General features: G+C 40.9%; 1 protein-coding gene across 2 annotated transcripts in view; it reads left to right on the plus strand.

The window, feature by feature from the left end:
* Window positions 1-3,165: 3,165 nt before the first annotated feature.
* Window positions 3,166-26,755, plus strand: part of cdh8 (cadherin 8) — an 86,960-nt gene continuing 63,370 nt past the window's right edge. Inside the window, exons 1-2 of one of the 2 annotated variants that reach the window (XM_021585911.3) lie at window positions 3,166-3,402; window positions 5,713-6,170. In XM_021585911.3, the coding sequence (XP_021441586.1) occupies window positions 5,916-6,170 (255 nt within the window). In that variant the 5' untranslated portion in view covers window positions 3,166-3,402; window positions 5,713-5,915. The remainder of the gene's footprint in view (window positions 3,403-5,712; window positions 6,171-26,755) is intronic. The other variant, XM_021585913.3, reaches the window with a different exon arrangement.

The raw sequence follows: 26,755 nt of genomic DNA on the forward strand, positions 1-26,755 counted from the left end.
AGCAAAGGGGCTGAATCCTTTTGAAAATGTTTTTTTATTTTATTTTTTTATAAATGAGCAGGAATGTAAAAAAAAAAATGTTTTCCCTTTGTCATTATGGGGTATTATGTGTACAGATTTTTTTTATATATACATTTTAGAATATGGCTGTAACATAACACATTTTGGAAAAAGTTAATTAAGGGGTCTGAATACTTTCACCAAAACTTCATCCTCTCTCTGGTTCCAAACAAGTTTAATCAGTCTAAAGTTCTGCTTAGTAAGAAAATGAAGTATTAACTTTGGATAAGGATAAAGATGTTTTACTCTTAATTTGAAATAGACACTCCAATGTTTAATTACATACTGTAGCATAAGCAGATTAAATGCAAATGAATTGAACATAAAATAAGGAAAACATTCCCACATAGCAGAGGCTCTTAAAAATATAATTTTTGAATTCCCATCTGAAATATGCTGCAACATCAAAGTGGGTGGTAAATTAAATGGCTCAGAAAAAAATAATAGTAGAGTTGATATCTTTGTTAATTGGGATCTATGGCATCTCGGTCAAAGGCCCTAAGTAGTGAGTCAGGGGGAACATTTTTAGTGGATAAGGAGAAATGATGTAGTGTAAAACGCTTTGAGTTAATGTCTGGTAAAATATAGATTGACTTCTACCACTATTACTGCTGCTATTCCATCTACTATTATTATTAAGTATGAACCAATAATATTGATAAATGATATTGAATGAGACTGGGAAATAGAGCTAATGTAATCCCAGTCCTGACATGAATATCAGAGGAACAGTAGGGCCTATGCAGCGTTAATGCATTATGTGCAGCACAGATTTGAATAAGGAGATCTCACAATTGAAAAACACAAATGCGTCCCTGAGAGTCTGTTGAACCTGAACATCCTCTCTGACTAATAAAGCCCATTCCCTGAAGGCCTGAAGGACTGATCGGTCTGTGTCTCTCTGTCAAGGCTGCAGTTTAACATGCTGCTGAACACTAGAGGGCTCTCCCCTCGACACTACACTGCAGACCTATTCTGCTGGTGCACAGGCCGATATCTCACATTAAACATGGGGCATTCATATATTAGAATCTACAGCGTTACCACAACCAGTAATCATGGAAGTTGAGGTTAAGTTAGCAGTGGTAATATTTTATCTGTTGTTTTACCCTTCAGCTATTGTCTCCATGCGACAATAGCTTTGCACGAAACAAGAATTGCAATACTATCCCTTGTGTGTTGCATTGTGTGAGTACAGCGACTATTTCATCCTTAGTCAAGCAAATAGAGGGCCCTTTCAGTGAAAACATACTCTTTGACAACATATTTATGCATTTACCTTTTGTTATTGCCTGCTCATATCATCTAGATCAAGTTTTTTTTTGATAATCATTGTTGATGTTATTTTGATGAAGAACTTTTTGCAGAACAATATAAGAAATCTTGTTTTCTCTCCATCATTTCAGCACCTCTGGCTACAAATAATTGAGAGGGAGTAACCTTTCTTCTGAAGCGAAAAGCATTTTTAGTCAAAGGAAAGTGTGGCTTAGACATGAATTACCATTTTAAGTAAATTGTCTGTATAAACACATTTCTATATAATCAGCTATAACTGAGGCAAAACACAGCAGTAAGCCCACATTATGGAAAACACAAACGTGTCCCTGGAAATGGTTTCCATTAAATTAAAAAGTAGAAGTATCTGGCCAAATGCATTTTCACTATACACATTTTCAAAGTGCACTTCTCAGTCTCACTTGTACTGTTTGGGTATCAGGTGACCTTCCGGCCTACCTAAATGAGTAACCAGGTTAATTCAAGTATTTAATTTCACTAATAAAATGTATGGGGGAAGGAAAACCCAATAACAAATGCTTCAAAAGCTCATATAACTGAAGTAAAGCAAACAATTGAAGTCCATTTCTTTATCTTGCTTTGTTCGACTGAAGACAGTGAAGGATACAGATACACTATATATACACAAGTATGTGGACACCCCTTCAAATGAGTGGATTCGCCGATTTCCGCCACACCCGTTGCTGACAGGTGTATAAAAACAAGCACAAAGCCATGCAATGTCCATAGACAAACTGGCAGTAGAAGGGCCTTATTGAAGTGCTCAGTGACTTAAAACTTAGCACCAAGATGGGATGCCACCATTCCAAAAAAGTCAGTTCATCATATTTCTGTCATGCTAGAGCTGCCCTGGTCAAATGTCTGAGCTGATATTGTGAAGTGAAATGTTCAGGAGCAACAGCGGCTTAGCCAAGTGGTAGGCCACACAAGCTCCCAGAGCGGGACGCCGAGTACTGAAGCGCATAGCATGTAAAAATCGTCTATCCTCAGGTTGAAACACTCACTACTGAGTTCCAAACTGCCTTTGGAAGCAAAGTCAGCACAATAACTGTTCATCAGGAGCTTCATGAAATGGGTTTCCATGGCCAGACAGCCGCACACAAGCCTAAGTTCACTATGCGCAATGCCAAGCTTCGGCTGAAGTGGTGTAAAGCTTGCCACCATTGGACTCTGGAGCAGTGGAAACACGTTCTCTGGAGTGATGAATCACACTTCACCATCTGGCAGTCTGACGGACTAATATGGGTTTGGCGGATGCCAGGAGAACACTACCTGCCCCAATGCATAGTGCCAACGGTGAAGTTTGGTGGAGGAGAAATAATGGTCCGGGGCTGTTTTCATGGTTCAGACTAGGCCCCTTAGTCCCGGTTAACGCTACAGCATACAATGACATTCTATACGATTATGTGCTTCTAACTTTGTGGCAATGAGTTGGAATGAGGAATTGAGCCAGGCTTGATCACCCAAGTCAGTGCCCGACCTCACTAATGCTCCTGAAGCATGTCCCTGCAGCAATGTTTCAACATCTAGTGGAAAGCCTTCCCAGAAGAGTGTAGGCTGTTATGGCAGCAAAGGGGGGACCAACTCCATACTAATGCCTATGATTTTGGAACGAGATTTTTGACAACCAGGTGTCCACATACTTTTGGTTATGGAGTGTATCTTTGAAACAATACTCTACCACTGTCCCGACCATTAAAGTTGTGTAGTGTATGTATGATCGCGTGCATTAATTTCCGAGGCTGTTGACCTGCCTCCTCATCAGTCCAATGAGCGCGGTAAAAGGGGAGGCTCTTCACACCGAACATTTCTCCTCCATCTCCTCACTTTTCCAGTCAGCAAGCAAGCCTGTCGGAGCTACAATAAGTAGTGCCACTGCGGGGTTGCTAAACTGTAAGGATTTCCACCGTGTCTTCACACTTTTTGCTAAAAATTTTTTATTTGTAAACGTCTCTCCTCGAATGAAAAGAGAAAAGCAATTGCAATGCTTTTAATCCATTTTTGAAAGGGTGAAATGGTGCAAGCACAAGGATGCGAGATACTGTAGTAAGTAACGCGGAAATGTATTAACAGGTGCATGAACATGTTTGGGAGAGAACGGGGCTTTTGTTTGATTTTTCTTTTGCATGTTTACATCTCGTTCTGCATATCAAAATCACCCAGAGATTAGCTTGTGCACGAGAACTGCACACTGAGTCGAAAGAAAGGTTGGCAACTGACCGGCTAACTATCTAACGTTATGTGAAAACTATTTAGGAAGTGCAGCTTTCCAATGTCGTAGCCTATTTTCAGCTCCGTGTTTTTTTCCCTCGCTTTGATGTACTACATTTGTTGAAACCTTAACTTCCTACCAAGCAGTGCAATTGAGATGACACGTTGTCCATTTTCAGTGACGCTATAGTATGTAAGGAGTTTAATTTAGCAACTTGTCTTCGTTTTTTGTGGTTGCCAACCATTTCAAATGAATGAGACAATCATATATTGTTGACCAGGCGTTATGTTGTCACTTTGGACATTTATGCAGAACTGTTTATTGCCTACGTGTTGTAGCCTAATCTGTTTCTCGACGATGATAGCTACGTGTAGCCTACTAGTTGTAGCCCAACGTTACCTCATGTGGAGCTATCCACTCCGAGTGGTGCTGAAACTAGCCGGCAACGAGCTAATACGGCACCGGTCTCCATGTAATTCAATGCAGTTTCAGTCATCATTATTAAGCACCATATCAATGTTTGGATGTTTCTGATATTTCTATTCCTTTATTCCAATAACAGCAAGCGAACGTTATTAGGCAGCAGTCATAGAGATGCATTGTTAGGCTTCTCGGGTGAATAATTAACATAGCTATAAGCATGTTTCAATGTAGACGACATGGCAAGTTTGTTTATGCAGTATATATATATATATATATATATGTGTGTGTATATTCAACTGTAATAACCACGGTTGATTATTTTCAATTATTATTTGGCACAGGGTATGTTGTGATGTTTTGCTTGGCACTAACAGTAGGTATATGAAATCCGTCCAGTTCATAGAGGGATTATGTCTGTCTACTGTCTGTAAATGTCGTTATTTGACTCAGCGTTGCTTTTATGCCTGGCTTGTTTATCACAGTTGATTTTAGTGATATCTAATAGCTATGTCGTACTTAGACCTTTATCAAGAAATCCGTATGAACTCCAATGCTGTCACTGCTGTCTTTTAACTTGACCAACTTTGATAAATGGACAGACCGTGTTTGAGGTTGGGCATTTACCCGTGGGATTTTTACAATTATTTTATTTAATGAGGAGAATGATTGGTCTTTTACCATTTCATATTCTTTCATTTCAATTGACATAATGTGGAAGATTCTCTCATTGGTCTGTATAGGCCATTTAAAATCGTATGAATTCTGTGATTGCAGGACTAAAATTGGCATCTGTATGCACATTGCAACATGCCACTCTTTTACTTTTCCTAGTAAATTAACATCAATTTCTGTAGATGTTTCTTGTATATTAGATTTAATTACTCTGAATGGTATATTTGTAAAATAGTTTGTGTACCACAATGCTAACACTGATTTCTCTCCTCACAATCAGAATAATAGTTGATTTTCATTCAATCACTGGTTGTATAGAAGTTATAGATGAGTTGATAAACAAGATTATATCATATTACTCCAATCATGATCTCATCAGGGATATAAGTACTTGCAGCATTGCTGAAATAGAATACCTGGTCTGTGAGATCTTTCCAAGCCTCAATTACAGTGACATGTGGGACATTTGCTTCATATGGCTAGGGTATTTGCTGAAAAGCATATTAGTACATACATTTATCCAAAGTAATGTGAAAACAATAATCATAACCAACATGTAATTGCTCAAAATCTTTCTAGGATAATCTCCAGAACATCAGATTAAAGATAGGCAATCTCATGTATCAGACTTGACCAGATGTATTAGACCAGAGACACAATCATTTACCCTACACTATAGCAGTCGAATAGAATCACAGGATCACACAGGGTAATGCTTTCTGCTGCTTTATACCATTTGTAATGAAGAGGACTGACTCTTAAGCTCTTCCTGCTCCTGTCAAAATCTCATAGAGATGACAGACAGCAATGTGTTTATTTTCTTTGGTTGATAAACGGTTGATATCATCGTGATCATCCATTGATTATCATCAACTAAATATAGTGATTGTTTGCATGAGTTGGCTCCTTAAATACCGCGTTACAAGTCAGGTACCACTGATCTAAAGTGAGGACCTTGATTTGCTCTCCCAGGTTCCTTCCTTTGTATTCTGCACTTGGCTTGTAATTTATATGGTTAATACTGATCACCTCTGTTTGCTCCCTTGTAGAATTTTCACACTGCTGGAACACCAAATGGATGGTGTATTGAGTACTACATCTCCTCACCATCTGCAATGGAGGCAAATGAAGCAATGTGAGTGACCTTCATCAGACAATGAATGCAAGCTCTGACGTTCAAAGAAGTAAGAAGTAACCTCTGTTTAACATCTAAGGGAGCGCTGTTGATCTTGGGAAAATAAGTGTCATAACAATGCCCAAACGGTCCGAGGAGATGCTGACAGACGTGTGGACTTCCTTGATGCTTGTGTGGATTACGTGTGTCCCTTATACATCCATGACCCCCATCATCAGCCAGTCCAAAAGTTTACAAACGGGTTCCACTGCGCTCCTACGTGGCCTCGTCGAAGGACAAAGAATACTTAGTCGAGCCAAGAGAGGATGGGTTTGGAACCAAATGTTTGTGTTGGAGGAGTTCTCTGGACCAGATCCAATTCTAGTTGGCAGGGTGAGTACTGTAATTGTCAGCTGTATATTAAGCTTGCTTATCGTTTGGAAACATTAATTCAGCCATTTGAATGCTCCACCATTTAAAAAAAAAAAAAAAAAAACATTTTTGTGGGATAGTTTTAGTGCTGAGAGAGAGACAGACACTGGCCTGATCTCATGCAGGGTTTTGGAGAGAAAATATAAATCCACAGCTACCAAATTCTGCGCTGAGGCGTTTTGTGTCGTGTCCCTGAAATATGGAAAAAGAGAGTGAAAATGAATAACTAATGATGCGTTACATTGCAGTGGAATGACCTACAGTACAACCATATATACAGTGGAAATATCTACGCATTGTGTTTTTCTATCCTTTCTTTTCTATTTTGTGTTTTCTTTTGTTTGTTGGTCAGGGTATTGGGTGTAGTTTTCCTTTGAAGTATTTGTCATAGGAACACAAGGATAAAAAGGGGTATTTTTGGCTACGTTTCATTGTTGAGAATTTGATAGAGCCCTATAATCCAAAGGACAAGGGACACCTGGTACCTGGCCTGTGTAGACGTGGCAGGGCCAAGGACCAGGGCCCGGGGCCCAGTGAGGGTTGTTGATGAGGCAAGCCAAAGCAGCTTGTTCACAGCTCATTGCAAGAACGCACCTGGGGTGTCTCAACCTGGCAGCTACTACCTCTGACCATTACCCAACCACTCTGGCACATGCACCAGAATATGCCATCAAGGATAATATTTGACCTCACACTAGCATGATTTACACATACCGTACAGCAGTTATCTATTTATTGATGAGGTTATTTCTTGCTGTATATTTCGTAGCTTAATGCTGTCATGATATTTACAACTAGTAGTTGGAGGCAAGCTGACATGACGAGGCAGCTATTATATCATTTGAATGATTACTGCACCTATATCTCAATCCCTATCCCACCATTGCAGTATGTAAAACACACAATTTCAGGTCCAATCATTGCCAAACATAACAGTGATAAAGAAGTAATTTATGGCGCCATGGTACTATAAAGCATGGATAGGTAGAAGTCTCTAAATATTCATGAGGTGGAAAATGGAGCCCTACAGTACTGCCTGAATGCCCAAAGTTTGGCAGAATGTCACATAACTTAGCACTCTAACTTGATTTCTTTGGGGGATTATTGTCACGTAGGTATATCAATAAATCACATGCTCTCATGCAGTGTTTACACCTGTGTGTTTCCAAATACCAAACGAACACACAAATGTCGTTAAATGCAGCATTCATATTTCACGAGTCTCAATTAAACGGCCTCTGTCAGATCCTCCAATGGCTCTTGGTCAGAGAGCCGAAATAAACAAACACACTGTATCACTGTAATGATCTCCTAGGTGTATCTTTGCGATAGACTGATTTAGCTTTTGGCATGCATATAGAGTTGGTCTCACTGCTGGAGAGAGATTGTCACGAGGGTTCATGGAAAATAAGGATAGCACTCAAATCTGCTTGGTTTTATGTGTGCATGAAGCCTCTGTTCTTGGTCGGGGATTGTTTTAAGAATATTTAGCCGTTGTCACTCAAAATAATTAGCATGTGTAGGCTGAAGGACATTGCAAGGATTGTAGGAGTTAGTTTGGTTGAGGATGGATTTGTCTCGCATTTGAAAGACAGTGTTGATGAGTTGCATTATTATTCATAAGGTTAAGTACTCATGAGCATGGCTGGCAGAGCAAAGATAAGTTCGATATTGCAGTAAGATACAGGTGTAGGATCTTAATTTGATCACCCTGTTGTTGCAAGAAATGTCCTGCATGGCAGGAAATGCTAACTTGTAGTGAGTGCAAGGTTTAAAAAGGCTTTTTACATGTTTTAATTTCCTAACGAAAAATGCATCAACCTCCACAAAAATGTCCATTCATTTTAATCCACCCAATAATTCACATTAGAGTCTGTTGCAGCAGGATTATTTTCCTGTTGTGAGAAGCTGGTCAAATTAAGATCCTACACATGTATGATGTCTCTCTCTCTCTCTCCCTCTCACTCGGTCTCTCTCTTTCTCACGCTTCATTTAAAAAAATGATCAAATGGAAGTGGGAGGTGTGATTCAAATGGGTCATACAGATCTCAGTTTTTCAGTGCAGCCTGTGGTTGTGGGTTGATTATCAGGGAACCCCAGGCCAAGATTAGACTCATTCCATCCTTTACATTTTATTGTGCGGCACTCTGATGTTTAATTATACATAGATCTCCTGTCTTGTCAGCGACCGAGCTCCTCTTGAGTTCCTGCTGGCACTGGAAGGAGACTATTAGCATAAATGCAAAAGTGAGCATGGCGGTGTGGGAGTGTGAGATGGTCACAATGCGTGACGGCGTCATCCTTGCTGTTCTTTACAGCACCGCCCTTCTGACATTGTGATTCACTGAGCTGGATCTGCGTCACCCTGTGTCACTCCCATTTGAAGGAAATGCAGTACCTGTAAAACTGAAGCTGACGAGACAGCTGTGAAAGCTTGTTGCTCCAATGTAGAAGTGGTGTGCGGGGGATTTTAAGATTAACCGTGACTGAGTAATGTCTCCAAAAATAACGACTCATTAAGAGCAATGTGAGTGCAGGTGTGAGATTAGATTTAGAATTCTAGAATGTCATATTAAAGCCATAAAGTGTATATTCTGGCATGACGTTTAAAAAATATATATATATATTTTGCTAAATCTTCTTCATACTACTGTCTGAATTTATCACAAATCCTAGTCTAATCCAGCAATAGTACGTTTCCATGATTACTTTTTCTACTTTTCATCCTTAGTTTTAACTCTCTGTGAGTCTAATTATTTAATGTTACAAAGTGCACATTCATTGTCATCCACAAAACAAAACATCACACTGAAAGGAGAGATACATATTCAACAAATTAAAAATTTTCCCAACCTAAGCAAAATTAGACTCTGTTTATAAAGGGTCAAATTGATTATAGTCTGTGTCACAGTTTGTTGTATCTCACATAACACTGATGCTACTTTCCTTTTCTTTTCCTTTTGATCTCATGTATTATAATGCTTTTAAGAATGGACTCCATTCTTCCCATTGAGGTGCAGATGTATACAAATGAAACAGCTCCTGACTGATCCTGTTTCTTATTGTCCGATGCTTTTATCTCTGATACAATTGTGTGTTTTGCACAAAGAGAATTGATAATAAGCCATTCATATTCAACAATTCATACTACAAGATTGCGAGGCCCGCGAGTAATAAAGAGAGTAATTGCCTTTTATTATTAATGCAGGGGGGGGGGGGGGGACATTTAATATATTTTTGGTGGCAAAAAACGGTTCCTTTTGCTGTTCGAAAACAAGATACCTGACACCATAAGATGGATAGCATGCAAGGCCTGCAATAGTGTGGGCTTGGATATAAATCCCGTACCTCTCACATCCCTGCTACCTTCTCTTTAGTTAGATGGAGAATGATCTTTATCACCAATAAACAATACAATAGCAACTGATTTGATTAATATCACCCATATACAGTGGGTGATATTGCTCCACTAAATGTTCTGCGATTATGCTGCGGGACTTAGAGGTCGTTTGAGGTTTATTACGGTACCCTGCATCACTATTTCATTGCTCCAGACCAGCGCAAGGGGGAGTTAGAGCACTGATTATGCTTTTGGGTCCCAAAGCGCTACTGTGTCTTTAACTGACAATGAATGAGCGACATAAGCCCCAGGGAAACTGATAATTGTGCACGACTTCAACATTGAATTTCAATGAACTGAATGATGAGGATGAAGAAGGTGATTGAATTTAGATCAATAGAGTAAGAATTTATATTCAGACACCAGGAAAAAAACACTTGTTCTTTTGTTACTACTCGTCAGTATTACTTACTAAAACTGTTGTTACAATAACATTTTTATTCTAAGAGAAACATAGACCAATTATTTTGTGGAAATGTTTAAATAATAAATGTAATAATTTTTCTCTTACTGTAGTACTGTAACCTACTCCTGAATGGTTGCGTTGTCGCGGTCTCACACATCCCATTGCAAACTTCGCTGCTACTAGATGCTGGTTCAATACCTGTGTCGGCCATGACCGGGCTTTTGATTTCTCTCCTTCTAAAAACAGAAATAAATCATTGTAAATAACAAACTGGCTTTATTTACAAATTAGTAACAATGTCTCACCCCATGTTCAAGAATGTCCAGTTTCTCACTCACTTTACGTTATTTGAAATTGAAGAATTCTCCAAGATATTGTTATTTTTAAAACAAAGCTATTATTATTATTGTTAATTAATTTAGAATGATATAAAAACCCTTGGATATTCTCACAGATATATTATTTAACACTGTTTTTCACAAGAGAAGCAGGCTGTGAATTCTGCAAACAGCGTTTCTAGCAGGACAATATAAGGTTGAAGTCGGAAGTTTACATACACCTTAACCAAATACATTTAAACTCAGTTTTTCACAAATCTTGACATTTAATCCTACAAACAATTCCCTGTTTTAGGTTAGTTAGGATCACCAGTTTATTTTAAGAATGTGAAATGTCAGAATAATGGTAGAGAGAATGAATAATTTCAGCTTTTATTTATTTTATCACATTCCCAGTGGGTCACATACACTCAATTAGTATTTGGTAGCATTGCCTTTAAATTGTTTAACTTGGGTCAAACATTTCGGGCAGCCTTCCACAAGCTTCCCACAATAAGTTGGGTGAATTCTGGCCCATTACTCCTGACAGAGCTGGTGTAACTGAGTCAGGTTTGTAGGCCTCCTTGCTCGCACACGCCTTTTCAGTTCTGCCCCCAAATGTTCGATAGGATTTGTGATGGCCACTCCAATACCTTGACTTTGTTGATCTTAAGCCATTTTTCCACAACTTTAGATGTATGCTTGGGGTCATTGTCCATTTGGAAGACCCATTTGAGACCAAGCTTTAACTTCCTGACTGATGTCTTGAGACTTTTCTTCAATATATCCACATCATTTTCCTGCCTCATGATGCCATCTATTTTGTGTAGTGCACCAGTCCCTCCTGCCGCAAAGCACCCCCACAACATGATGCTGCCACCCCTGTGCTTCACGGTTGGGATGGTGTTCTTCGTTTTCCCCCTTTTTCCTCCAAACATAACGATGGTCATTACGGCCAAACAGTTCTATTTTTGTTTCATCAGACCAGAAGACATTTCTCCAAAAAGTACGATCTTGGTCCCCATGTGCAGTTGCAAACCGTAGTCTGGCTTTTTTATTGCGGTTTTGGAGCAGTGACTTCTTCCATGCTGAGCGGCCTTTCAGGTTATGTCGATATAGGACTTGTTTTACTGTGGATATAGATACTTTTGTACCTGTTTTCTTCAGCATCTTCACAAGGTCCTTTGCTGTTGTTCTGGGATTGATTTGTACTTTTTGCACTAAAGTAAGTTCTTTGCTGCAGGAGGGACTGGTGCATTTCACAAAATAGATGGCATCATGAGGCAGGAAAATTACGTGGATGTATTGAAGCAACATTTCAAGAAATCAGTCAGGAAGTTAAAGCTTTGTCGCAAATATGTCTTTCAAATTGACAATGACCCCAAGCATACTTCTAAAGTTGTGCCAAAATGGTTTAAGGACAACAAAGTCAAGGTATTGGAGTGGCCATCACAAAGCCCTGTCCTCAATCCTATAGTAAATTTGTGGGCAGAACTGAAAAAGCGTGTGCGAGCAAGGAGGCCTACAAACCTGACTCAGTTACACCAGCTCTGTCAGGAGGAATGGGCCAAAATTCACCCAACTTATTGTGGTAAGCTTGTGGAAAGCTACCTGAAACGTTTGACCCAAGTTAAACAATTTCAAGGCAATGCTACCAAATACTAATTGAGTGTATGTAAACTGAAAGAAATTAAATAAATAAATGCTGAAATAAATCATTCTCTCTACAATTATTCTGACATTTCACATTCTTAAAATAAAGTGGGGATCCGAACTGACCTAAAACAGGGAAGTTTTACTAGGATTTAATGTCAGGAATTGTGACAAACTGAGTTTAAATGTATTTGGCTAAGATGTGTTTAAACTTTCGACTTCAACTGTAAATCCGAACTGGATTTAACAAAAAATGACATGAAAAGTGCACATTTGTAATCCCAAACTAAAAGTAATTGGAAAGGTAGATACAAATTATTTGTGATATTGTGGCTGCAATAAACAATGTAAACATGATGTAAATGACAGTAATGATGGACAGCTGGATGCATTTTGAAAACCTCTTTTCAAATATTTGTTTTTCACAAGTGTACTGTAGTACCTTTCCAGTACTCTTCACCTTGCCCCAAACTCCACCTGTAACACCTTAACACGGTTGCCATTCAAAAACGAGCTGTTTATCTAAATAAAAAAAATACATTTCGACTTAAGAGAACAGATGAAATGGACATAGTTTTCATCTATCATCATTTCTATCATAGGCCATTGTAATCGATGGGGGCTCAGGGCGGTACCGTTCTGCTGATCTGATGAATATGCACATGGATCAGATTCAAACTTTGAAGACCGAGATCGAGTCATTGAAGGCAGACCAGCAGAATGAGAAACAGTAGATAATGAGGGCAGAGATACGGGTGACAACTGATGTATTGGTCCAGAGCCAGGCGGTATTGGCAGAGTCAATCGTCATTGGCGGAGAATCCGGCGGAGAATGACGCATTGAAGAAGGCGAGGAACGAGATGGAGTCACAATCCATGCGAGGTACACCTGTGAGCTCTGAAACTCTACGTCCGACAGGCAGAGTCAACATACCTGGCGGGTTCGTCATTGGTCATTGGTTCACCTTGACATTTCCATTCCTCTTCTGACAACCGATCTTGACCAACTACTCACCAGGCACAGCAAGGGCCATCCGGACCGTTATGCTGTTCTGCTATTCCAAGGATGTGTAACTGAAGAGATACCACTAGTGGACACAGAATACCAACTGGGATGGATCCCGTGGCAGATATGGCTTACCAGTGAACCTCCGGGTGTTCTTCATTAATACTGTGTCTCAGACGTTTCTGTCCATGACTGATGCAACCCAAAAAAGCATTAAAGACAGAGTTAATGAGTACTTGAGGTCACGAGAAAGTCTGGACATGGCCTGCTCTCCCTTATGTAAGGAATTAGACACTTTACCATGTTAACTACAGTATGTACTGCAGCCTATGTTTACTTGTCAGACTGCACAGTAGCCTAATATACAAATGCTGGGCCGCTTCCATCTTCATAATGCTGTTAAATGCTTTATTATCTAAATGTTTATTGTGCGTGTGGGCAAGCTCATGAAACCTCAAAATGTTGGATAAACTTTGGAATTACTACGGGAATAAATATCGCTGAATGACAGAAATATTGGAACATAGTAGGCTAATGAAGATAAACAAATTGTTGCTTACTTATTTCCAACACACACGGTCACGTTGCACAGTGCCATTATCGCTATTAGCAGGACAATCAACTTGCCTAGAAGGAGGGTAGGGGGAGAATTCTTCAAATGTATTTCTTAGTTAGGTTGTCAGTACCACAACCGGCCGTGATTGGTTGCATTTTCAGTTTAATCCACCAGAAAAGACAGAACAAATAATACAACAAACATTGTGGTTAAACTCAAATATCCTAATTGATAAAAAAAACATTTTTTTATAATTTTTGTTGTTATTATTATGTATCACTTCCGACCGTGATTGGGAGTCCTTTAGGACAGTGCACAATTGCCCCAGTGTTTCTCTCTCTCTAAAAACAGAAACAAATGTTTTTGACAGTCTTTAATAAAGAAATGTTTGGGTTATCTGGACCTGGACACAATGTAAAGCATTATAATAGCACATCATGGGCTATTAGAAGGACAATATACCTTTTCCAACACCTTTCGGTATTTTGATACTTTGTGCAAGACAATCGATCTGCATTAAAAACTTTGTGAATGGGGCCCCCCCCGAGTGGCATAGCGGTGTAAGACACGGCATCGCAGTGCAGACTGCGTTGCTACAGATGCTGGTTCGAGACCATGAGGGTCGCTTTATTTACAAATTAGTGAGAATGTCTTACCCCCTGTTCAAGAATGGCCTTTGCTCACTCTAGGTTAAATTAAAACGAAATCATCTCCAAAATATTCTTAATTTTTAAACAAAGTATTATTATTAATGCATTTAGAATTAAATAAAAGCCCCTTCGGTATTCTCACAGACCAGATTTGCCATACCAAAAAAATTCCCCTTAGATATTAATTTAGAATCCTCCAATCCTCTAAATGTAATTTTTGGCGGAGAATCTCATCGTTGAAAAAAACAATATATTTTTCGATATACTGTAGAACTACTGTAGGCGAAATGAGTCTCACTATTGTTGAGTAATGTGCTGTTAAAAGTAATGTAGGTCTTATTTATTTAAAAAGCATATTGAAATTAGAATCAATTGGATTTGAAGCAATAGTTATTTCAGCATCGTTTCACATTGCGCTGAGACAAGCATGGGGACTGGTCTTGATAAATCAATGCGATTTTTATTTTCATTATTATTATTATTTCTAAAGGTACTGCATAGGTGTAAATATAATTTTGCAAGAGATAGCACTTGTAAAGCCTAACAATCTTTTTGAAGGGAAACAATAACAGTCTTGAACTTTTTTGGCGACATAGTGATACAGTATATTCTTATATACTGTACAATGAGGAATTCAACTACAAAATAGTCTTCTCGCATTTTTTTACCATTGCCCCTACCCACAAAGGGTATAAACAACAACAATAAATAAGAATAAAATAAGATAAGATAATATATACAAAATTAAAAAGTGAAGAACATAAATCAATCAACTCCAATTAGCACATGTAGGACAGTATGCTAGTGTGTGTGCATGGACTTTGCAGATGTATTTCTCACATGTGCAGCACATAGTATTTGTTTTACAGTCCTTCTTTGGGGGGCAGAATTGGCATCTCCTCCTCTTGCCTGCCCCAGCTGCAGCCTCAGGTGGATCAGGACAAGATTTGGTCCCCTGAACAGCTTTCACAAGCGCTGCAGAGGCTTGCTGTGCGGAGGAGGTGCTCCTTTCTTTGAATGTTTCGGGGTTACAAGTGCCTTTCCCAGCTGCTCCAGGAACACCCTCCTCTTGTTCCATATCACAAAGGCATTGTATGAGGACACATCAAGGATGTTATGGGAGATGATCAGGGGCCAGTGTGCAGTCATCCTCCTGCAGCTGTAAGTTCCAATCACCTTGTCCAGCTTGTCCACACCTCCTTTGCGGCTGTGGTTGTAGTCCATGATGATGGCTGGCTTCCTGTCCTCACAATCACTGATCTCATTTTTTTGTGCAGTGTGCTCAGGAGGACCACATTCTTGTTCCTCTTTGGGATGTAAGAAACTAGAATGGTGGTGGGGGTGAAGGCAAACTTTAATAAGAAGGCTTCTCCCCCCCTTGTTGCGAGGAGTGCAGGTGGGGGAGCTCAGGCTTGTTCTTTCTAACTGTGCCAACCATGTTGATCTTCTTCTTCAGGAGCTGCTGGCTGAGTTCATAAAAGGTGAAGACATTGTCACACGGGATATTGGGCCCCCTTAGTCCATCTGTCACATCAAGCACAACCCGCATCCCCTGGTTCTTCTCTGGGCCTCCACTGGTTGGCTTCCATGTGTAGACTTGCATCTTCCAAGAGTGATGCCATACTTTTCTGGCTTGCTGGGCATATCCTGCCAGAAAGGACAGCGACCTTTTGACAAAAGAGATTACTATAAGTAATTTGTATCAGTGTCACAGAAAACAATCACATAAATCAATGACATTACAGCAATACATAATATAATTTAACAGTGAAAAGCACTTATATTACAGATATGAACATAAAAATGTACCTCTGAATGGAACCAGTTGCTCATCCACTGTTACTTCAGGCCCAGGGTTGTAGAGGTATGGCAGACGCTCCACCCACTTCTCCCAGACCTCTCTTATGGCCGCCAGTTTGTCTTTCACATGTCTTGCAGGTCTTAACTCACTGTGACTCAAATCGTAGTATTGTTGAGAAAGTGTGAAAGACTTTCAGTGGCATCGTGGCACGGAAAATTGCCATTCCACTCTTTGCATCCCAGAGACTACATTTAGCCTCGCCTCGGGACCTATACACACCCGCTAAGATTAGCAGCCCTATGTAGGCACGCAGGTCAATCTCATCCATCCTTTTCCAGATGCCTCCATATTTACGGAAACCCAGGATGATTTTTTTCTATGGCTGATGTGGTGAACATGTTGAATTTTGAGGCGATGTCCTGGGCATGGGCAACTGCATGTCTTGTGGGCCCTGGGGTTATCCTTATGACATGTTGTGCTGCCATCCTGCCCTGGCTGTCATATGGTGACAAGGACCATGTTATTTTGCTGTTCTTTGACAAACATATCTCTCTTTCAGCTCATCTGAAGATGATGTGTCGTGCTCTGGGTTGTATTCTTCCCCATCTTCTTCTTCAGATTCCTCCTCCTCTTTTAATTAATTGTTTTCTTGTCCCTCTTGGACATCTGAAAAAATAAGATATATGACCTGTTGGGCACTGAAATGTGCACTCATGGCTTCAGCAAAGAGAGAACTGGGCACCTTTATAGCCTCTAACTGCATTCCCCATTAGTAAACAATGCTTCCAAGAACTGTTTATTTTGTCTGAAATGTTGTTTATTTTGTCTGAAATGTTGTTTATTTTGTCTGTGAATTTGAGTCGTGTGGGGTCGTGGAGGGGAGTTCAATCCGTAGCACACATAATCTCAATTTCTTGTGTGTGTGTATCTGTGTGTGTGTGTGTGTGTGTGTGTGTGTCTTTGTGATTTTTGTGGCGTGTAAATTATTTAAAAAATGACCCTAAGACAATCTTTGTACCCCGGTGGTGTACAGCTTTCATGGAAATATGAACAAAGGCGATGTTTTACTTTTTCTAATGTCGGTGTCTCTCTAGGAAAATTTCAAGTTGAAAAAACATCATTTAGGAGGTTTTCTCTGCTGATAAACATAGTGGCGGGCCATTTTTTTAACCCTTAAGACAACACAAGGGTTAAAAGAGGAACCACTGTATTGATGCTAACTGTTTCATCAACAGCTTCTCAGCATCACTGTCATTTTGAAATATAGTCATGGAATATATTTTCATGTCGGGCAACAACTGTTAGTGCACTGCTCCTCACAGGTGAAGAGACACCCATCAGCTATCCAGTCAAGTCCCAGATGTTTGTTTATTCCGTAAGAGTACAAAGGAGCTGACTGAAGTTATACTCCTATACGCCTGTCAGTGCTGGGGGCTTGGTCCTCTCCTTCTGTATGATATAGTTAGTAAAGTGAGAGGGACTCTTGAGTCCTGGAAAGCTTGTCCTCAGAGGTGATGGAGTGGGGGGCGACGGCGTTCAAATTTCGTCGTATTCAACTTCAATAATGCTTGGCGGGAAGCTCTCTCTGGGTGTTGCCGCTGCTGTAGACAACTTCACCCTTGGAGCTTCTTGACAAGGTTTTTTTTAGTAGATCAAAGGTCCTCCTCCTGATCCCACCTCGATTTAGCCCTGCCAAAGTGCACTGTGATCTGAGAAGATCTCACGCGTTAATCTGCATTTGCTAAGGTTAGAACAGAGTCAGCGCAGGTTCTAGTGGATATCGAGCTTCGCCCTTGATTGAAGGCTTCGTAGTGGGAGTTAACAAGAGTATTACTCTGCATTTATAGTATAACATTGATGACTAATGTAGGTACAACGTTTTAAGCATCAAACATTTGAAAATTAGTCACTTGACGTTTATGGTTTGAGTTCCAATCCACTTCTTCCTCACAGCCTCTCCTGGGCTCTCCCTGGTGTTTTCTCCTTGTAGTATCTCTCTTCTGTGTGTTATCTTACTATGTTACTGCTAGTATATATCATGGAGGCCTTTATATCATTGGAACATGAGCACAGTCCCCCATTCCCTCTCTACAGTGACTGTAATAAAACAGTCTGATTGAGCTGTGGGATCACATTATTGCTTCCTTGGAAGAGGCTGACAGGTTGTCTATTGCTCTGTGTTGTCGTCTTGCTCCCCGTTAACAAGGTGTATGTGTGTGGTGTGGAGGGGCACAGGGACAAAACCAAAAATGAGTAGGAAGTATAATCTAAAACTCCACGGTCATGAGTGCAATTGCAAAAATGTGTTGTATCATTAAAAATGCATACAGCGCAGGATTTAAACAACTAAATGCTGGCGTTCTATTTCTCTTAATGCTCGCTCCTGCTCTCTCTCTCTCTCTCTCTCTCTCTCTCTCTCTCTCTCTCTCTTTCTCTCTCTCTCTCTCTCTCTCTTTCTCTCTCTCTCTCTCTCTCTCTCTCTCTCTCTCTCTCTCTCTCTCTCTCTCTCTCTCTCTCTCTTTCTTTCTCTCTCTCTCTCTTTCTCTCTATCTCTCTCTCTCTCTCTGCTCTCCTCTCTCTCTCTCTCTCTCTCTCTCTCACCTCAACCTTGTTTTATGGCAGTAACACTGAGATGATGCCTGTGTAAATCCTCTATCCTTACATAATGTTCAAATCCACATACAGTACGGGCACATACTCCATTTCCTCTCTCCAGGTATTGTTACCTTTTGGCCGTACATTTATTGTCAGACGTAGGAGAAGGCACAATCCCTCAGACGCAGTGATACAGACGCTTATGAGATATACTCTTAAGGTCATGTATAGGCTAATTCCCTATACATGCATCAAATATTACAGTATATGCATCCGGTGTCCAAGTCTGTTGCCACAGAAACCCTGAGGATAGAACAAAGTTGCCATTGTTCACACCAAGGTGCTGAGTTAGTGAGTGCATGGGTATTTTCATGGTTTAGTGCAGAATCCTAATAAATGGGTATTTGTGATGTAAACTTGGAAAGGCTTGCAGTGATTAGCGCTCCCATGTCAGTGTTTGCGAGCTGATATGTGGTGTTAACCTCTCCTCTAGCGACTGGCGGCTCTCCTTCCTGCGTCCTGGCCTCGGCTCGATCTGAAGTTGCGGTGCTGGTGCATTGAGCGGCTCAACGGAGTTGGCTGGCAAAGTGCTCAAACTAATCATTGGAATGAAGTAGTTCACCTCTAATGCTTTGCTTGTGCATTGCTTTGGCTAAATCATCCCTTTTTTGGGTTGTTCGCTTTTCCCCAAACCAAAAAAAAGCCATTTGTTTAATCCTAACAGGCTTAATGCTTTCAGTCCCACAGTCTTTTATTGACATTCCATCATTCATTGTCTTCTAGATATACCAGTTAACTAACCCCAATTATTCTGGGGATATTATACATGCGCCCTATGTGTACCACTATAGAGAGCTCGTTATGGTGACATGTTGGGACGTGACCTTTATGTCACCCTCTATGGGTGAATGTAATATGGGCCTATATTCGTTCAAGACATGTGCTAAACATTGGGCAGACAGGATCAATTTGCCATAATTACAAATTATTCAAATCTACGATTATAATGATCTAAAACCTACTAATTGGCCTCTTGCAGTGATCGTGGGCAGCTAAGAAACCCTTCGAGCCAGTAGATGTTTGGCTCAGCTCTCCATCCCTCTCCTATGGATGGCATCCTCAGCCTGAGTAGCTGCAGGCATCACAGCTCATCCCTGTGCCTCTACTCCCATACACAGCCCAGGAGCAAAACGGGGACTACAAAGTAATCTTGTTAAGAATGGATGTTGTTATTGTGCATTTGGCTTCATGGTTAGCTAGGAGCACACGTGGGCTGCCGGAAGAAGACAATATGGGAAGGGGTGGGTGGAAAGCCTATTTCTGGAATTTTTAAAGATGACAGCAACCACCCCCCTTCCTCCTCGCATCTCACCCTCATGATCCAAAACAACAACAAAGATGAAATGAACAATGGCGCTGACATTTGCTTGAGGAGCCATTTCTTTACCAATCTCCACTAGTGAAGATGATGATAATCATAGCAGAGTGAAAGGAAGAAACGGTGCTAACCTTAATCACTGTTTTGTCGCTATTATGGTGAGTTGAGCAGGAAAAATTGTGAAAGAAAGTATCCATGGAGAATCAATGGCCCAGGCACTTCTCGGCGAAACTGCCTCAGCCAACAGACTGTGCCTCTGACCTTTATCCCAAATGAATTATTTCTGTTTAATGATCCTTTTGCGAGAAGAAAGAAATAGCTGAAATAATTGCTGAAAGTATAAAACACCTTAAAAGGGCAACCTAGCAGACTTTTCTCAACAACCCAGTGCACACACAAACTCATATCCTCTGAAAATGCTTTTATTTGCATCTCCACGTTGTCCATGACTCAACAGCAAAGCCTTACAAATGAAAAAGTCCAGCATTTAGAAAGGACCTACTAGCAGGTAGTGGTGGCAATGCAGGCTTAATGTGTGAAACCTTTGGATACACAATATTTTCAGATTTTTCAGTTCTGGATGAGGGGATGGGATGGGGGGGGGGGTGCATGCATGATAAATTCAGAATGTTGTAATATAATATCCAGATGAGTCATGAATCCTTAATGGAAATCAGGACTGAACATGTAGGGTCTTGGAATTGTGCTCAAAGAACGATGGCTTTCTTTGTTAGCTGCCAATTGTGTTGGTAATGGGCTTCTGTTTTAGACACACACACACATGCCATTATCCATCTCTTCGCTGTATTGTGTTGTTCAGACATGTGCCCTTGGCTGATAGTAAGCAAGAGGGATGGGAGGAATAGGAGTAAGCCAACAATTGTGTGAAAAGCTATGACTTAGCGTACAGTGAAATGCATTGTTCTTGGGGCGTAGCTATAATGGTATATCATCAGTTTGGTTATGCAACTGAAAAGGACATGTAAACTCAAGAAAAAAAAAAAACTGACCTTTTTCAGGACTCTGTCTTTCAAAGATAATTTGTAAAAATCCAAATAACTGCACAGATCTTCATTGTAAAGGGTTTAAACACTGTTTCCCGTGCTTGTTCAATGAACCATAAACAATTCATTAATATGCACCTGTGGAACGGTCGTTAAGACACTAACAGCTTACAGACGGCAGGCAATTAAGGTCACAGCTATGGAAACTTAGGACACTAAAGAGGCCTTTCTAAACACTCTGAAAAACACCAAAATAAAGATGCCCAGGGTCCCTGCTCATCTGCGTGAACGTGCCTTAGGCATGCTGCAAGGAGGCACGAGGACTGCAGATGTGGCCAGGGCAATAAAGTGCAATGTCCATACTGTGAGACGCCTAAAACAGCGCTACAGGGAGACAGGACGGACAGCTGATCGTCCTCGCAGTGGCAGACCACATGGTACAACACCTGCACAGGATTGGTACATCTGAACATCACAGCTGCGAGACAGGTACAGGATGGCAACATCAACTTCCCGAGTTACACCAGGAACGCACAATCCCTCCATCAGTGCTCAGACTGTCCGCAATAGGCTGAGAGAGACTGGACTGAGGGCTTGTAGGTCTGTTATAAGGCAGGTCCTCATCAGACATCACCAGCAACAATGTCGCCTATGGGCACAAACCTACTGTCGCTGGACTAGACAGGACTGGCAAAAAGTGCTCTTCACTGACTAGTCTCGGTTTTGTCTCAGCAGGGGTGATGGTCGGATTCACGTTTATTGTCAAAGGAATTAGCATTACACTGAGGCCTGTACTCTGGAGCGGGATCGATTTGGAGGTGGAGGGTCCGTCATGGTCTAGGGTGGTGTCTCACAGCATCATCGGACTGAACTTGTTGTCATTGTAGGCAGTCTCAACGCTGTGCGTTACAGGGAAGACATCCTCCTCCCTCATGTGGTACCCTTCCTGCAGGCTCATCCTGACATGACCCTCCACGATGACAATGCCGCCATCCATACTACTCGTTCTGTGTGTGATTTCCTGCAAGACAGGAATGTCAGTGTTTTGCCATGGCCAGAGAAGAGCCCGGATCTCAATCCCATTGAGCACGTCTGGGACCTGTTGGATCGGAGGGTGAGGGCTAGGGCCATTCCCCCCAGATATGTCCGGGAACTTGCAGGTGCCTTGGTGGAAGAGTGGGGTAACATCTCACAGCAAGAACTGGCAAATCTGGTGCAGTCCATGAGGAGGAGATGCACTGCAGTACTTAATGCAGCTGGTGGCCACACCAGATACTGACTGTTACTTTTGATTTTGACTCCCCTTTTTGTTCAGGGACACATTATTCCATTTCTGTTAGTCGCATGTCTTTGGAACTTGTTCAGTTTATGTCTCAGTTGTTGAATCTTGTTATGTTCATACAAATATTTACACATGTTAAGTTTGCTGAAAATAAACACAGTTGACAGTGAGAGGACATTTCGTGAACGAGTTTATGATGGTGAACGTCTGAAAATCGTTTTTTTATTTTTTATTTCCTCATTCTTTACCGTTGTAGCATACAGTTTTGTTATCAATAGTAGAGAGTCCAATGATCAAATGTTCATATGTTTAAAGTCCGTTGACATTATTCTACATCACTGTCCATGTGGACTGAGGTTTATCTTGACCTTGAACTGAAAACAAACATCAAGGAGTTCACCTGCTCCACCACATATTGAGAAATGGAACTAAATGATAATGCACCTCATGTGCATTATCATTTAAATGGCGCGACCAATGTCAATTACAGATACATCTTCTTGGAACTACTCATATTTTTGTTATTTTATTTACCTAGGCAAGTAAGTTAAGAACACATTCGGCCTACGAACAGTGGGTTAACTGTCTTGTTCAGGGGCAGAACGACAGATTTTTACCTTTGTCAGCTCGGGGATTCGATCAAGCAACCTTTCGGGTACTGGCCCAATGCTCTAACAACTAACCACCTGCTGCCCCAATATTGTAGATGTATGATGTTTATTGATCATCAACATATGAGGAACAGGTACCTGGGGATGCAGTACCTGTATGTACAGTTGCTGTGATAGTTTCGAGACTTCATATCTTCATTGATCTTAAAATGTATTACACTCACTCATAGGGTATGACCTAGCAAACCGATTGCGACCTCTGGATCGATGCTGCCACACAGCCCCGTATTTCTCACTATTTGTGTAGTCCCCTGCCTGGTGATGTTTGCTGAATCCCAGTAGCCTGTATCCCCACTGCTAAAATGTGCCATGTTTATCAATGTTTTCTTGCACTCAAGAAAAGAATGTCATGTTTTCTTATCTCCCATTTATGGAGATACACAGTGTGTGTGCTGTGAAAATGCTAATGCTGGGGGTGTGTCCATGTTGATGACCTTTTCTTTTTGTTGATGCACAATGTTTTCATAAATAGCGTACTGATATCCCAGGCTGTGTAATTACCGCACTACAACACACGGGAGCCTCTTTATTAGTTTTCTGACAATGGCCTGCCTCGTCACAGCCGGCGGGTAGGAAACGCACTCGTGTTGTCTTGTATATACAAAGATGATCCCCCGTATGTCGTCCTCTCTTCGAGGGCTTTCGATTAAGCTATTGCTTAAAGATGCATATTCAGTGGGACATATTCTGCCTAGATTTAGGTTCACTTTAAGGGCTGTTGAGTAACATACATTCGTCTTGTTTCATTAATAAGGGCACAATAGAACTTGTGGGCGTTGTAATCATACAGCTCTATCACTGCATCTGATTAATATCAAGTAGGATAAAGGCAAAGCCAATTAACACTGAGGTTATGACTAGCTGACAATGGCTGTTGTATTATTCATGTTAGTTTCTGTTCTTTTCATTTAATCATGGCGATGATGTTCAGACATTAAACTACGAATTCAATTACCTTTTCAACAATGTACTTAGTGAGAGATACTAATTGCAAGGTAGCCTGCTCATCGACAGGTTCGTGTCAACACATCTGAAAGGTCGGACCTTTGAAGAATCGGGATGAGTCTTTTGGATTGGATTATCAAACATTTACAATGGAATAGATGGGAGATTCCATCCTTTGTTGCATCACTAGTAGCAAGGATGCTGCATTCCAAAAAGGTCTGTGCATATGTAATTGAATCCCACTCTGTCTGTACTAGCTTTGCACTTGTCGATAAGGATCACACTCTGCAGGTTCGGCTCTTGGGATTAGGGCAGAGGCGCTTGATCTGAGAGAGGAGAGGGAAACGGTTTGCATAAAATCACAACTCCACTGAATCCGTTTTGAAAAAGGCTGTGTCAACTGATTGAGGTTATTGTCACATGCCCAGCCCTGGACTTAGCCTAGCTTATTGTGTCTTCAGGATACCTTTGTTAACAATTAGCTCATACAATGGTGATACAGTGCTAGATCTTTCCTCTTGATGTATCCATATACACCCACACACACCTCCGCACACTTTCCCAAACAAAAGAAACAGTGTTGCTCAAATCACGTTGGCCTAAACAACACAGTATGTCTCATCATACCGGAAAGTTAACTTGACTTTTATCATACAAGCTGCGGTTGGCCTGGCAGATAACGGCATGCCCAGAAGTGCCTTGGATCAGCTATCTGGGTCCCTTGTGCCCGAATGGGATCAACACAGCAAAGGGGCTGGATGTGCCAGTTACGGAACATAATTACTACTAATGACCATTAGGAGTTCAGTTTTCACCCTCCAGGGGTTGGAGAAAGGGCTTCCGTCTTATCAGTTGATTAGAGCAAATAGAGGGGCCGGATCCTGAATGTTAAGTAAACGGGGGGCTAAAATGTGTTGCATTATCTGGGGAAGACTAATGGAACAGCTAAAAGTCCATCTCCCACTAATGCACAGCACAGCACACATACGGAACCGCTTACAAGAGTCATCAAATCTGGACACATTTGTTCCACCCTGATATAAGTTTCAGGCTTTTGACATTTCTCCAAATTCACTCTGCAGACAATTGTTTTTCTCTGTTGCAGCACCTTGGATTTTTAGCACTCGCATTCAAGTGTCGATGTCACTGTTGTTGGTTTTCCTCCTGCTAGATTCATTTGCATATGTAAATGAACAATTGATATGGATCTTCCACTGTCAGATTAACATTTTGCATAGCAACTTGCCAAGCAAGTAATTACTTATTGACAGACTCATATTTTGGAGGAAATTATAACATGAGGTGGAAACGGGGCCAAGTTGAAAACCTCTGATTAATCAATAGGTGGACATGAGTTGCGAGAGAGATCACTGCCAATCAAGACTGGATAATTAACTTTGTGCTGCTTCAGATTCACCTCGTGTTGAGACTCATCATCATTATCAGCATCCCGTCCACCTTCAACTGCAGGCCAAAGTTGGTTGGTAACACTGTTTCACAAGTGAAGTCAAACTTTATCCTGAAGATACTCCACCTCCTAACATGCATACAATCTTTATGAACAATCGAGACTAAAATGTGGGACAATAAAATGCGCACAAAATAATGTTTGTTTTATTCACCAATGTCCTACGGCATGTTTGCCAGGCCCACATATCCAATCTGGTGATGGCTTGACTCCAAGGCAACTCTAGCCAACCAAATGTACCATGCAACCTTGAACACGATGACCCCCTGTAACCTTGAACATTGGGAGTCACGAAAGTCAATAAGCAATTAATATCACTTTGGCGAGGCACTTAGAATTGTGACCGTGGACATTAGATCCGCTGTAATTATCCCGTTCATAATCCTCCATCAATAATAACATTTCCTTTGTCTGCATCAGCCTTAATTGCGAAATATTTTCAATGTGTTTGCATCAGCCCTATTCCCCCTTTAATATCATCCTTCCCGCGAGAGTAGCACCACGAGGAAAGATAGAGAGAGAAAAATATGTGCAGCTGCGCTTTCTACCAAGTAATCGAATCCCTCAAAAAGGGTTTCATTTTTCTTCATTTCTCTTGGACCAAAGGACCTTTAAACAGACCTATGCACCAAAAGAAGACACCATAGAACACAATTATAATTCCAATACAGTGTTGTAGAGAAAATGTAAACAGATCGCTGGCTGCAAAGCTTGCCCTCCGATTTTTCCCAAAAGACTGGTAATAAAGTAGAACAGATGTAACAGTCGAAAGAGCTTTATACCTCTGTCCTTTTCTTGCTCTAGAAATTGAAAACTGTGGGCCCGTTAGATGCTAGGAGGAGAAGGGATACTCTAGATTTATGGGGAAGGGGGATTTTGCCATGGGTGTTAATGCGGTTTGTAAATAGAATATAATGTATGAGTATAAATGGTGTTCTCCAAAGCTGACATGCCTGCTTTCCCATACAATACATCTCTGTGTTTTGTCACAGGCTTAATTTCGAGTGGTTAACTGCCAGACTCTGAGGGGAAAATAAACAAACATAGTTCCCCCCAGATATCTGAACAAGTGCAAATTGGTGGCAAACTTTGATTTATAGAGTGCTTGTTGTATATTGGCAAATCTGGAATTCTCCAGGCAAGATATTTTTATCCCCATCCATTGTGTCTGAATATTCTGTTTGTTGCATTCTGTCTTGGGGCAGCATTTGTTTTATGTCTGATTTTGTTTTCCTGTTTATACCCCAATCCTTATGATGCACAAACACTAGTGAACTGCTTATCATCATTGTCTGGCTGTGGTTACGACTACTGATGTATTTAATGACTAGTGGGGAAAGTTATGGAAGGCATACAATTAGTGCCTCAGGACAAATCATATTTTTGTCGTCGTTGTTCAATGACCAGAAAAGTA

Source organism: Oncorhynchus mykiss, chromosome 26 (genome assembly GCF_057628025.1).
Source record: "Oncorhynchus mykiss isolate SJ-2025 chromosome 26, ASM5762802v1, whole genome shotgun sequence".
Classification (NCBI taxonomy): domain Eukaryota; kingdom Metazoa; phylum Chordata; class Actinopteri; order Salmoniformes; family Salmonidae; genus Oncorhynchus; species Oncorhynchus mykiss.